General features: G+C 58.6%; 4 protein-coding genes across 4 annotated transcripts; 2 read left to right on the top strand and 2 right to left on the bottom strand.

Annotated features, from left to right (window-relative positions):
• Positions 1 to 935: 935 nt before the first annotated feature.
• SPSK_04194 (sugar transporter) lies at positions 936 to 2,597 on the top strand (the record flags this gene model as incomplete). The annotated part of the gene is made up of 1 exon (XM_016731005.1): positions 936 to 2,597. One exon carries the CDS (start codon positions 936 to 938, stop codon positions 2,595 to 2,597), a length of 1,662 nt encoding a protein of 553 aa, XP_016586135.1.
• A 625-nt stretch (positions 2,598 to 3,222) lies between these two features.
• Positions 3,223 to 3,441, bottom strand: SPSK_04753 (uncharacterized protein; the record flags this gene model as incomplete). Its single annotated transcript, XM_016731547.1, has 1 exon — positions 3,223 to 3,441. One exon carries the CDS (start codon positions 3,439 to 3,441, stop codon positions 3,223 to 3,225), a length of 219 nt encoding a protein of 72 aa, XP_016586134.1.
• Positions 3,442 to 3,671: 230 nt separating this feature from the next.
• SPSK_04015 (uncharacterized protein) lies at positions 3,672 to 6,137 on the top strand (the record flags this gene model as incomplete). The annotated part of the gene is made up of 1 exon (XM_016730829.1): positions 3,672 to 6,137. One exon carries the CDS (start codon positions 3,672 to 3,674, stop codon positions 6,135 to 6,137), a length of 2,466 nt encoding a protein of 821 aa, XP_016586133.1.
• Positions 6,138 to 6,555: 418 nt separating this feature from the next.
• On the bottom strand, positions 6,556 to 9,458 carry SPSK_10982 (efflux pump antibiotic resistance protein; the record flags this gene model as incomplete). Its single annotated transcript, XM_016737203.1, has 3 exons — positions 6,556 to 6,756; positions 7,076 to 7,265; positions 7,315 to 9,458. 3 exons carry the CDS (start codon positions 9,456 to 9,458, stop codon positions 6,556 to 6,558), a joined length of 2,535 nt encoding a protein of 844 aa, XP_016586132.1.
• Between the last annotated feature and the right edge of the window lie 3,999 nt (positions 9,459 to 13,457).

Here is a 13,457-nt window from a genome sequence, read left to right as displayed (position 1 = left end):
AGGTTGCCAAAAGGAGAACTTCTTTTGTCGTTGCTTTCCAGGATCCAACGATGGGCGGAGCTGGTATTGGAGTCATCCACGATTTATCTCTGAGGACTTGAACGTTGTGGGGATGTGGAGAGTAGCATCTGCCCTGACACGATCCTCGGTGCAGTCCCGTATGTGGTAAACGATCGACGGTTTAGACATAGGGCTAGTGACTCGTTGACTGGCCGGATTTAGACCCCGCAAGATAATGCCGGGATGGAGCAGGATAGACGGAGCGTCGGTCGGGGCAGGCAGGCCGATGGCACAGGGATGACTGACAGGGGTTTTCGGGACGGTCAACAACACTAACTGAAGCTAAAGGGCATCTTCCACTCTGTACTCCGTATGTTGTCGTCTGTGTGAATGTGCTGTTCCCTGTCCTTTTTCTTTTTCTTTTTTTCATCTACTCTCCTCCTTCATCTTGTCTCCACAGATTCGGACGCACCACTCCGCAATGCCCACTGCCAATGCCTTGTGAGTCGGTCGAATGATTCATGGTGCAGAATGAGACTTTTCGGCTCTCAGTTGAGGTGCTTCGGAGGATGTCCGAGATAGCCTGCACCATCCTTGCCCACTGCGAAGAAGGAAGAGTCATTTGGCTCTTGGTCGGTGTCTCTCTCTCGTTGCAACCCTGACAGTCTCCGATGAACGGAAGTGGCCATGGGGTATTGGAGTCGAGTAGGGGTCGGTCCGGGGAAGAAAGAAGAAAAGAGTGTGAGGTGGAACTTCTTTTCTATTTTTCTCTTTTCATGTCTTTTCGTTTCGTTTTCTTTTTCTTTTTCTTTTTTTTTTGGGGTAGAAATAAGAAATACAACATAGTGATCAGTGGCGTCTTCTGCCTTCTTTCCCTCTTCTTTTCTCACAATCGTACATCAACCTACTCTCCCCCCGTAGACGCACCATCCACCATGGCCGGCCGTGGAAACGTCTTTGTTGGCAAGGCCGCCTTCAAGACAGCCACGCCGCGCTTGCTCTTCATCTGCATTGTTTACGCCTTTGGTAGCGTCTTCTTCGGTTACGATTCGGCGTCCTTTAGCGGTGTCCAGGCCTTCAGCCCCTTTCTGCGCCAGTTCGGCACGTACAGCGCCAAAAAAAACGCCTACGCCCTCACCACGCAGAACAGCGCCCTGCTCAACAGCCTGCCGCTGCTCGGCAAGCTCGTCGGCTCCCTGGCCGTCGGCCCCAGCGTCGAGCGCTACGGCCACCGCGTCACCATGCTCGGCACCTGTCTGATCCAGATTGCCGGGGCCGTCGTCCAGGTCACGAGCACGAAGACGGCCCAGTTCGTCGTCGGCCGCCTGCTGGTGTACCTGGCCGTCGGCTTCGTCGAGAACGTCGTGCCCACGTACCAGTCCGAAATCGCCCCCGGCGCCCTGCGCGGCTTCTTTGTCGGGTCCATCCAGCTGTGCCTGACGTTTGGCTCGCTGACGGCGGGCCTGGTCAACAACGCCATGGCCGGCCGCACGGACAACACGGGCTGGCAGATTGCGACAGCCATCCAGGTCGTGCCGCCCGTCCTGATCCTGCTGGCGCTGCCCTGGACGCCGCTGTCGCCGCGCTGGCTCGTGTTCCAGGACCGCGAGGACGAGGCGCTGGCCGTCCTGCAGGCGGTGCGGCGCCCGGCCGATGTCGATGCCGGTGTCTGCGCGCTCGAGCTGGCGGCCATGCGCGAGGATGCCGCGCGCCGCTGCCAGGACCGGCGGCGCACAAAAGGCCCCTGGTCGGACCTCGTCCGGGGCACCAACCGGCGCCGCACCAACATTGCCGTCGGCCTCATGTCCCTGCAGCAGCTGACGGGTGTCACCTTCTCGAGCAGCTACGGCCCGACCTTTTACAAGTCCGAGGGTCTCGGCCGCATGGCCTTTGCCTACGCCGCCATCAACAACGGCGTCTCCGTCGTCACCGCCCTGCTCGGCATGGTCGTGTTGGACCTGTTTGGCCGCCGCAGCGTCACCCTGCACGGCTGCTGGACCCAGGGCGTCTTCTTGGCCCTCATTGGCGCCCTCGGCAGCAAGGCCCGCCCGTCGCCCGGCGAGACCGGCGGCATGGTCGCGTCGTTCATCCTGTACGCCGCCATCCTGCACATGTCCCTGGGCCCGGCCGCCTACATCACCGCCGCCGAGGTCGGCACGGGCGCCCTGCGCGAAAAGACCATGGCCGTCGCAACGGCCGTCAACGTCGTCGTCTCCTTTGCCGTCGTCTACACAACGCCCTACCTGCTCGCGGACCTCGGCGCCAAGCTCGCCTATCTGTGGATGGCCTTTGCGTTTGCCGGCGCCGTCTATGTCTGGTTCGTCATGCCCGAGCTCACGGGCCGCACGCTCGAGGAGATTGACCAGCTGTTCGAGTCCCGCATCGCCGCCTGGCGCTTTGCCGCCTTTGAGACGACCGGTCTGACCCACGACGTCGCCGCCATCGAGCAGGGCCTCGCGCCGAGCAAGCTGGCAGGAGACTTGGAGCTAGTCCAGGTGACCAATGTCGCGCGGACGGGCCAAATGGCGGAGGAGGGCACGGAGGGCACGCCTGCTGCTCCTGCACCGACTGCGAAAGGACGCGAGGACGAGATATAAGACAAACGTCGACAAGTTGAATCGGCGGACCGGCGACGTTCAATAATCGGAATATCCGCCGTAAATAATGCTAGCAGCTACAAAGTAGCCATCCAAAGTTAATCCACAGGATGAACTAGTCGATTCGCGAAAGGACAATCGGAAGATTACCGAGACTACGGTGATGGATGCAATGCAGAACATCTTTTGATATCTCGGCTTGAGCACGTGTTGCGCCCCACTGAAGTTACGGCGCTAGCGGGCCGGCCGTGTTGCTCTTGCCTTGTCGTCTACACGCCTCCACGCCCGCAGATCGTGCTTGCCTTGCGGGACGTTTTTGTCTTTCCCAAGTTGGAAAGCTGTGCGGCCACAAGGAGAGCGACCACAAGGAAAGAGCGACCATACGGCCACAAACCCGAAGAACACACAGTAAACAGGACTTGTACCAATTCATACTTGAAAAATACTTGCACAGAAAGATAGAAAAAGGAATGTCTCAGTAAATCCGAAGAAAAGAGTACACGTCGCCCAGCCACTGATTCTCGTATTGTTGGGCCTGGCCCTTACCTAAGGATCATCGTAATTACAGGAGTTAAACACCAATTTGGGCCGTTGGCACCTGCCCCAGCGCCCCAGCGCCAGCGCCTTACAGCGCCCTAAGCGCCTTCCGTACTTGACCTGTGGCGTTGCGGCTCCCCAATCCAACGAAGCCAGCCCTTGGCGCCCCTGCTCTTGCCTGCTGCGCCGCATCCGCACCCCACCACCCAACGGCCGTTTTGCCTGGTTCGTCGTGTCTCCCTTCTCTTCTCTCCTCCTCTCCTCCTCCTGCACATTTGTTTCTTTGTTTCTTGTTTTGTCCATCCATTATTGTTTCATTTACTCGTTGTAGGGTGTATTGTGCTGCCGATCGTGCATCACGGCAGCGTTCCTTCGTTACTGCCTCACTCGACAACGGCTGTCGTCGACGCCGACATCTCCATCACCTGTACCTCGTCACCTCGTCATCGCTTCGCCCTTCAACCCTTCACCTCCTCGACCGCATCTTTATTAAAGCAGTTATCACCACTCGCCTCGACCACCGCCCCTACCGCCACCATGACGGAAGTAGAGGAACCCCAGTTCTCCACGCTGGCCGAGCGCATCGCCGCACTCAACAAGCAAAAGAACTTCAGCTCCGGACCGCCCGCCGCATCCACTCCGCCGCCGATCGTCCGGTCGTCATCCGCTGCTTCGACCGCGTCGACCGCCAACACGACGACCACAAACGGCGCCCGTCGTCCGCCGCCCCCACCGCCCACAAAGCCTGCGATCCCAGCCAAGCCCGCGAAACCGGTTGGGACAAAACCCATCGTCCCCAAGACAGACGTCTCCAGCCCCAGTTACACCTCGCCGCCGCCCGCTGTGGCTGCGGGTCTCCGCGGCCCACCCCCCAAGCTGCCTCCACGGTCGGCGACGGCCACCGCCACCGTCACCGTGGGTGCGCTGCAGCGCGCCGCCACCTCTGCGTCGCTTGTCGACCGCCGCCCGTCGTCCGAGTCCGTGCGGTCGCACCTGTCGACCAACACGACATTGAGCCGCGTGTCGTCGGTGACGAGCAACTCGGTGGTCAGCAGCGGCAATGCAAACGTGGGTGGGCGGAAGCTGCCGCCAGCGTTTGGCACGACCAAGCTGCCGGACCTGCCGCCGTCGAGGCGCGAGCGCGAGGCCAAGGAGCGGGAAGAGGCGGAGCGGCAGAGGGAGGCGCAGGAGCGGCAGCAGGAAGAACGGGAGCAAGAGCGGGAGCGGCAGCGAGAAGAACGCGAGCGCGCTGACCGGGAACGAGACGAACGCCCCCGCGACTGGGACCGACAGAGGGACCAGGACCGCGGCTGGAACGACCGGCAGCGTGACAGCGGACACAACTGGAATGGCCGCGACAGACGCGACGACGAACGCGCACCGGCACTCCCATCCCGTCCCGGTGGTGGCCGCCGTCCGCGGTTGGAGGACGACGACGACGAAGGACCGGCCCTGCCGCCACGCCTGCCTCCACGGCGGCCCACAAGCCACTTGGACAACGACAACGACGACGAGGGCCCGGCACCGGCCCTTCCTTCCCGACGCAACACGGTCAAGTCGGCTTTGGACTTGGGTTTCAGCTCGGGCAAGTCGCAGCCCCGACGACCGGGACCCCAGCAAGTTCCGTACGGCAACAACAACAGCAGCAGCTACAATGACCGTAGGCGGGACGACATTCCTGAAGAAGACGACGACGCACCTCCACCACTGGCCCCGCGGCCGTCGCGTGCTCTCGTCGACGCCGCGGTCCGCGGCGGCGGCAACAACAACAAAAGCAACAACAAAAACTACAACGACGACAACTCGGAGGATCGCCCCAGTCTGCCGACCCGACCGCGTCCTCGCGCCAACGGCGGCGGCGGCGGCGGCGGGTTGCCCGGATTCTACCCCAAGAAGAGCGAAGACGAGGAGTGCATGAAGTGCCGCGACTTTTCCGGCCCGGACACGGTCGCCGCGCAGTTCCCCATTGCCCGCCTGCCGCGCCGCGACCCTGTCGGCTACCTGGCCCACAACCTGTGCGACGACTTTCCGTCCGAGACCGACAAGGCCCGCGCCATCTTTACGTGGTGCCACCACAACATCGCCTACGACGTGGACGGCTTCTTTGGCGGGTGCATCCCCCGCGGCCAGTCCATCGAAGAGCGCATTTTCTCGGGCAAGGCGGTCTGCGAGGGCTATGCGCGCGTGTACGAGGCGCTGGCGCTGGCGGCCGGTCTCGAGTGTGTGGTGGTCACGGGCCACGGCAAAGGCTTTGGGTTCCAAACCGTGCGGCCGGGCGACCCAGTGCCGCCCGCCGACCCGACGGGCCACGCGTGGAACGCCGTCCGCATCGATGGCGGCGACTGGAAGCTGCTCGACGCCTGCTGGGGCGCCGGCAACGTCAGCGACAAGCGCGCCGAGCGCTACGAGAAAAAGTTCAACCCCGTCATGTTCACCATGGACAACGAGACCTTTGGCGAGCGCCACTTCCCCGACAACCCGCGGCACTTTTTCCGCGCCGACGGGCGCGTGCCCACGTGGGCCGAGTACGTCGTGGACAAGCTGGCGGCCGACCCCGTGATCCTGTACTCCAACGGGCCCCAGCAGTTCATTGCCCAGGAGTCCATGGCGCCCGCCAGCCAGGAGATTGCGGTCAGCCGCGGCGACCCCAACGAGCGCATTGCGTTCCGGCTCGGCCGCGCGTGCCGCCACTGGACCATGGCCGAGGGCGGCCAAGGGCTGCGGCCGTACCCGATGATGCTGAAGTCGGTGTCGCCCGACGGACAGCGGCGGGGCGGCGGCGACGACAGCGAGATGTTTGATGTGGAATTTGACGAGCCGCTGTGGTTCTGGGCCGACGTGCCGCGGCGGCGGCTGGGCCGGCCGGGCGACATGCTGTTCTGCTACGCGATCACGACCATGGACGGGCGCGACCTGCGGGGCGCCACCATGGCCGACTACCGTGCGCGCATGGGGCGCTGCAGCATGTCCATGCAGGCCATTTGTTCATGGAAGCTTGTCTAGGCGGGAGCGGTGGGTGTGGTTGTCCCTAATGATTCTGTTTTTCGATTCTTTTTTCTTCTTTCTTCAGCGGCTGCTTTTGTTCTATTTGCTTCCCTCTTGCCATGACAAACCTACATGACTTTGTTTTCGAGTCGATCCTTTTTTGAATATCCATCATCATTACCCATAAAGCATATCGATGTACAGACGCACAGTTCCGCCATGATGTGCAAGCCAATGTCCGTGATCTCCATCACAGCCTCTCCCCTGTTTATCGTGTTATGCCATGATTGCGGGCCGTCTTTTTATTCTTTTCTTTTTTTCTTTTTAAGTTACCTCATTTTCATTTATCTGCTCATCCTTCACCCAATTTACAAGGTAGGCGACCCTCCATTATCGACTTTATCCCCTGCAATACCGTGGCAGAATCCGTGGCTATTTAAACACGCGGGCCACGGCGCACGCCCCTCGACGGTGTGGCAACATGAAATAGAGTACGGGGTGGGCTTTGTGTTCCTCTGTGCGCTCCGTCGTCTCCGTAGAGCGCACTGTACCGCATGCTGAGGCCATCTTTCTTGGCACCGGACATGTCGGGACCAACGAAAGGCCGCTTCTCCGGGCTCTGGGACTCGTCCATTTTCTATCCAATCCAATGCTTCGGATGCTGACGTACGATCGACGTAAAGGTCGACTGCAGTTATCACCGTTCGAAGTCTACCTTGATATGGAAAGTCCCTGTTGTCGGCCGTATAATTCATGTTCAGTATTTCAGTATCTTTGGGTTGCCTGTCTTTGTACAACAAAACCCCTCCGCCAAAAATAGATTAAAAATAGACGCCATAACATGAATTGGATAGCAGTACCATATGAACAAATAGTAAAAAGAAACAGGAAACCAAAACAGCTCTCGACCCCTACTCGTAGGTCAGACTCGTTCTGTTTACCTTGGACAGACGTACGGAATTCCGGCGTGGCTTGACATAGCTGGGATCCGACTCGCGGCGAGCCTGGCGCAGCTTGGCCTCGGCCTCTTGGCGCGCCTTGACGATCTTGGGATCGAGCGGCGCGGGCTGGGCCTGGGCCTGGGTCTGTGATGCCTCGGTCTCTGGCTCTTCGGACGACTCCTTCTTGGCCACCACCGGCTCGTCACTGTTGACGGCCGTTGTGGCCGACACAGAGAGGGCTCGTCCCCTTCCACCACCCCCTCCCTCCTCCTCCTCCTCCTCCTCCACTACCACTGCCAAACGAGGTGCGGGTGCCACCAAAGGAGTTGCGGATGGAGACCACAGAGGCCGTCTTTGGGTCCACGGTGGGTACCGTGGTCATGACCATTTGTGGGCGGCCGAGGCCGGCGGGAATGCCGGGACCACTGGGGCCGCCAGGAGCGCCAGGCGCACGGAGGGCACCAGGGCCCGGTCCCGGGCCCGGCCCTCCAGCTGGTGGTCCACCCGGTCCACCCGGTCCGCCGGGTGGCTTCTTGATGCTCCGCCACTCCATGAAAAACGCACAGACGAGCGACGCAAAGGCGAGGCCCATGCTCGTCAAGAAGATGCGCGTGCAGGCAAAGTTGTAGGCGTCGATGACGAGGGGCAGGAACTGGGGCGGGACGACGCTGGCGAGCTCGGTGGCGCCGACGTTGACGATGGCGGCGGTGTCGAGGCCGGGCACGTCCTTGAGCTGGCCGACGAGCAGGTTGCTGAGGATGGTCTGGCCGACGGTGGTGAAGACAGCGCCGCCGAGCTGCTGGACAAAGAACATGATGGCGACGCCCGTGGAGATGTCCTCGGGCCGCAGGACCGTCTGGGCGGCCAGGTTGCCAATCTGCATGCCGAAGCCGAGGCCGAAGCCGGCCACGAACTGGAAGGCGATCCAGTGCGACGAGCCGGTGGCGGGCGTGAAGGTGCTCATGAGCCCCTCGCCGACGGACATGATGACGGGCGCGAGGAGCATGGAGGGCACGTAGTAGCCGATTTTCTGCGTGACGATGCCGGAGCCGATGCTGGACACGACGAGGCTCAGGACGAGGGGGATGGTGTAGACGCCGGACCGCAGCGGGTTGACCATCTTGGCCGTCTGGAACCACACGGGCACGTAGTAGACGAGCATGAGCATGGAGGCCGACAGGAAAAAGGTGAAGAGCGCACCGGACAGGACGCTGCGCTGCAGCACGACGCGCGGCGGCAGCGTGGCCGTGTCCGGCAGCATGACCTGCACGACGGCAAAGGCGACCATGCAGGCGCCGAACAGGATGAACAGGGGAATGATGCGCCAGCTGTTCCAGGGGTACTTGGAGCCGCCCCACTCGAGGGCCAGCAGCAGGCTGACGATGCCGGGCAGGAAGAGCGCCGTGCCGATGGGGTCGAGGCGCTTGATGTGGGTGAGCACCGTCGCCTTGGGGGCCTGCGGGCCGTGGCCGCCCGGGCCAGCACCAGGACGCGCCGGCGGTGTCGGCCGCGGCGGCGGGTTCCAGAAAAAGACCATAAACAGCAGCGTAAAGGCGCCGACGGGCAGGTTGATGTAGAAGCACCAGCGCCACGTCAGGCGGCTGCTCGTAAAGGCGCCGCCAATCAGCGGGCCAATGACCGAGGCCATGCCGAACACGACGCCAAAGAGGCCCTGGAACATGGGCCGCTTGTGCAGCGGGATCATCGGCACCATGATGAGCATGCACCCCGAGAAGATACCGGCCGACGCGGTGCCGGCGACGGCGCGGCCCACAATGAAGATGGCCGACGTGGGCGCGGCGCCGCAGATGGCCGAGCCAATCTCAAAGACGACGACGCACAGCAGAAAGGTCCACTTCATGGAGTAGAACTTGTAGATGCGGCCAAACAGGAGCTGCGACGCCGCCGTCGTCAGCATGTACGCCGACGCATACCAGCCAATGTCGCCGAGGCTGTGGAAGTCGTCGGTGATGCGCGGCACGGCGGTGGCGACAATCGTGCGGTCGAGCGCCACGAGGAAGAGCGCGAGGAAGTTGGACAGTAGGATCATCCAGAACTTGACGCTCTTGGGCTGGAAGAGGTTGTTGGCGCCGGGCAGTCCTGGAGGTCCTGGTGGCCTGGGAGGCCCTGTAGGTCCGCCACCTGTTGGTCCCAATCCCGGTCCAGGGCCAAGGCTACCCGGTGCGCCAAACGGCCCCTTCGTCTCCGGCACAGACGCCAGCTTCTCGACGTCCGTGGCATCGCTGAGCTCCACGTCGGACCGTTCAATCTCAATCTCTGTCGTCTGGCCGCTGCTGATGGACTGTGACGAACTGGACTGCTGTGACTGCTGTGACTGCTGCGACTGTTGCGAGGACCGGGCTTGTGGCGGCGGGTGAAACTGGTTGTTTCCGCTCATCTTGAAGCCGGGACTGCAAGCAAAGGCGTGAGGAAGGAAGGAAAGGAAACAAACACGGACAAGAAACACCACTTAAGACGACATGGATAAGATCGACGAAAAGTACGAGATTGATGAGATGCAGGCCGGCGACAGACACAGACGACAACAGACAACACGAACCACTGTACACAAAACAACTTCTGTCTGAGATGGGCCGGAAGTGTGTCTTGTCGAGTGTCTATGGGACGTGATGGGTAGAGGAGTAAGGATGCCGTAGTTGATGAGAAGAACCAGAGGTCAAATTAGAAAAATCGATTCGTGTAGAGCGTCCGTCAGGGTGGACAGCCGAGCGTCCGCTACGGAGATGGGAGACGAACAAGACAGCGAGTAGCCGAAAAGGATGCAAGCCTGTATACAGGAAGACGACGGATTGGCAGACGGACGACAGCGAGAGAGAAAGGCCCGACGGGCAAAGTGCACCGAAAGAGTACTGTGTGTCGTTTATGTCGCTTGGTCTGTTTGGGATGCCGGACTATATGGTTATATTGCGCGGTGGTACTATATAGGTAGGCGAAGGAAGGAGGCGTGTGGGCACGACCGAAAGGATACGAGGCGAATGAGGACGGCGGGCGTAGAGGAGTGGAGTTGCACGGAGTAGACGGCGTGGGTGCGTGAGGTGGATACGGGTGTAGATGTAGTTGATATGGGTCTTTGTATGAAGTTGACAATGGTCTTTGTAGGAAAGTTAAGTCTGGATGTAAGAACGGTGAGGTGATAGCCAACGAGGACATAAGAAAACAAAACCCAGGGGAGACCAGAGGAGACCAGGAGAGAGAGACGAGAGAAACGAAAGAAACGAGATTGAAGAAAAAGAGACAGAAATAGACCAAGGAGACGACCCGGACGACGCACTTTATAAATCAAAAAGTTCTTCTTCTACGGCTGTGTGGTTTGTCGGTCAGAGAAAAAAAGAGACAACCCAAATAGAACGACACATCACCGTGATTGCGCCTCGTCCTTGTGGACTCAATCTATCAATCTATCAATCTAAATTCGATCATCGTCCTCGGGCACTTTGCAAAGTGCGAGAGCGACAGAACGGCCGCGCGAACAGGTAAATGCAAAAGGGCAAAATGGAAGAGGAGGGTGTGTTGACGATCATGGCAGGCAGTGAGGCATTGACATGGGAAAGGGAAGAAGAAAAGGCCAAAATAAGAGCACAGGAACAGGAAGAGACGTGAGAAGAAAAGGAAACGGCAAGCGAGAAGGACGGCACGAGGTGAGAGAATGGAGAGTGAAGGTAGCAAAACGGGAAAGAAAAGGGAGAATGGAGAGCGGAAGCCGGCAAGGCCAAGGATAAAAGCAGGAGGATGGGGAAGCGTAAGAGTAGATGGACATTCCAAGAAATAAAGAATGTGCAGCAGTCTGAGGGCAAGAATTGGAAAGGCAAGAAGAATAAAAGAAAAGAAAAAGAAAAAGAATTAAAGGGCTGCAGCAAACTTTGAAGTTACATGTAGGTTTGCATGCAGACGACATGCAGGTGAACAGGTTGACATGCAGAGGATCGGTCACGACGGACAGGAATGGATCCCGGTTTCGTTGATGTTCCTCTCTGTACTTTTCTGTTTCTCTCTGTTCCTCTCTCTTTGATTATTCCATGCCGAAATATTTTGTGCATCGACAATACTCCATGCACATTGATAGGGCAATAGGACAGGAAGACATGTCCGTCGTATATTATGGTGACGGACGAGCACAGCGTCGGGGATGTGCTGGGCATAAAATACATAAAGCATGCACACAACACACAGGAGATGAGAAAAAAAAGAACGATATAAAAAAACAAGAACGACACAAAGAGAGCCCTCGCATTGAATACTAGAAAACAAGCTTCCAGTTCAGGATAAGGTACACGGTCCGTACAACAAGTCAACAGCCTCACCTCTCACATCTCATCGTCCCGTGGCCCCAGATCTTTCAACCGGCTGAGATACCTCCCGGCGAGCAGCTCTCTCTATCGACACATCTCCATTTCGTGTCCGTTTTATGCACTGACGATGACGTGAGGGTCCCAAAACGGGAAACGAAGTACAGAAAAAGAACCCCCAAAGAAAAAGGCCAAATAGGAACACCAACCTTCCCACTGGGACTCAGCATGCCGTTGTAAAAGGACTCCGTACTTATGCGGCAATGCTCAACGTCCCAACTTCCCCATCGGACCCGTAAATAGCCTTCATAGCCGGGGAGTCTATTCCTAATTGGGCTTAGCGCACCCGAAACTGCCATGCAAAGCAGAGGGCCACAGAGTCTCATACTGTGTACTGAACAGCACTGAACGACCTGGGTGACAGTAACAGCTGTCACTGGTTGCAAAGACAAACCGCGGACACGCAGAGTTGGACTGCTGAGGTTGAGATTGCGTTGTGTTGACTGACTGTCCAACTCAATAGCAGTCTTCTTCTATGGTGGCCCAATTTGAGTGTGTCGCTCTTTCCTTTGTTTGCGTGCGCTGCACTGCGTTCTTGCCTCGTTCTTGCTTCGTTCTTCGTTCTTGACCCGTTCTTGCCCCGTTGCTCCTGGCCCCTCGCACCTGCCATCCCTTCGTTTGTCGCTCTTTCCATTCTAGCCTTATCGACGGTCGCCCTTTCCGCATAGATACAAGTACGCTGAACGTTGTAGTTGAGAGTTGTGAACTATGCCCCACTTAAATTCCAGCCGGCCATCTGAAACTCTCTTTCGGGACCGAACGATTTAACCACCCGACCTGTCCAGCTACCGAGTCCCCATTTGCCCCTGTCGACGTTCGACAGCTTCAAAGCTCACCCCTGCTCAAACAGTGCTTTAATTCCACACTGTGCAATACACACGGTCTGTCTCTGGCAACGCTCACCTCACTTGCAGTCGAAACGCGACGCTGAGCACCCTTTTGCTTACAGGAGCACTCAAGCTCCTCGTCACCCCTCAAAGCTGGCCCCCAACGACCAGCGGGTGGCTCACAAAGGTGCGTCGAAAGAGGAGAAGAAAGGGGAGAGGAAAGAGCACAGAAGGGAAACGACGGGTACGAGAAGGGGAGACAAGCGAGCTGCAAAAAAAAATAGATAATAAAGGAAGCAAAAAAGAAAGAGAAAAACAGAGAAGAGAGAGTGAGAATGAGAGTGAGACGGAAAAAGAGACGAAAACCGAGCAAACAGCACGTCGTATCTTCCTGCATCCTCACCCGTCTCCTTTCCAACCGCACCCCCTCTCTTCGTGCACTCTCAAACTCGACAACCAGCCTTTTTCGACACGCTTTTCCTGCGTGTCTCGTTTGCACCTCTGGACCGCCCTTCAACCGTTTACAACCGTTTCTTCTACTCTCACATCCTTCTCTCTGTCTTGATTTCTGCTCTTTCTCGTTACTTAACCCACGCCCCTGGTCTCCAGCGTTGCTACTCTTTACCCTTTTCTTGCCCCGCGCCGCTTCACCCCATCCCTCCCTTCTGTTCCGCGCAGCTGCCCGTCTCGGGAGCGAGACGGCACTTTTCAACTCCTCTCCTCTCCACGTTTGGCTTCCCTCCTAACGTCTCCCCTAACGGCTCCCCTTTTTTGCTGACTACGAACGCACCTTGGTACGCCATCCCGCGTCCTACCGGTGATCATTGTATGTACCGTACGCAGAGTGTACGACTGTGTTACTTGCGTGGCGTTGTGCTGCGTTCTGTGCGGCCTGTTCTTTAATATCGGGCTCTACAGGGCTGCAAGGCTACAGGGCCATAGGGCCACAGGGCCACAGGGCCGCAGGACTACAATGCATGCACAATACTGACGGGTTTGACAGCACGCGCCTCGAGACCGTCTTGTCGTCTCCAGCCAAGGAGCTTCACTGCACGCGACGGACGGGACGCCCTGTGTGTAAGTTTACGTCTTTTTTGTCTTTTGTTGGTGCGGTTTCTGGTAATATGCACGCTGGATCTTGTCTGTGTCTCTCAACCGCTCGGCGTTCCACAGTGACGGTGTCGATGCAGAGGACTGGCCCAT

Source organism: Sporothrix schenckii, assembly GCF_000961545.1.
Source record: "Sporothrix schenckii 1099-18 chromosome Unknown Cont47, whole genome shotgun sequence".
In the NCBI taxonomy this organism is placed as follows: domain Eukaryota; kingdom Fungi; phylum Ascomycota; class Sordariomycetes; order Ophiostomatales; family Ophiostomataceae; genus Sporothrix; species Sporothrix schenckii.
Note: the sequence above shows the minus strand (reverse complement) of the source record. Positions and strands in the feature narration are given on the sequence as shown.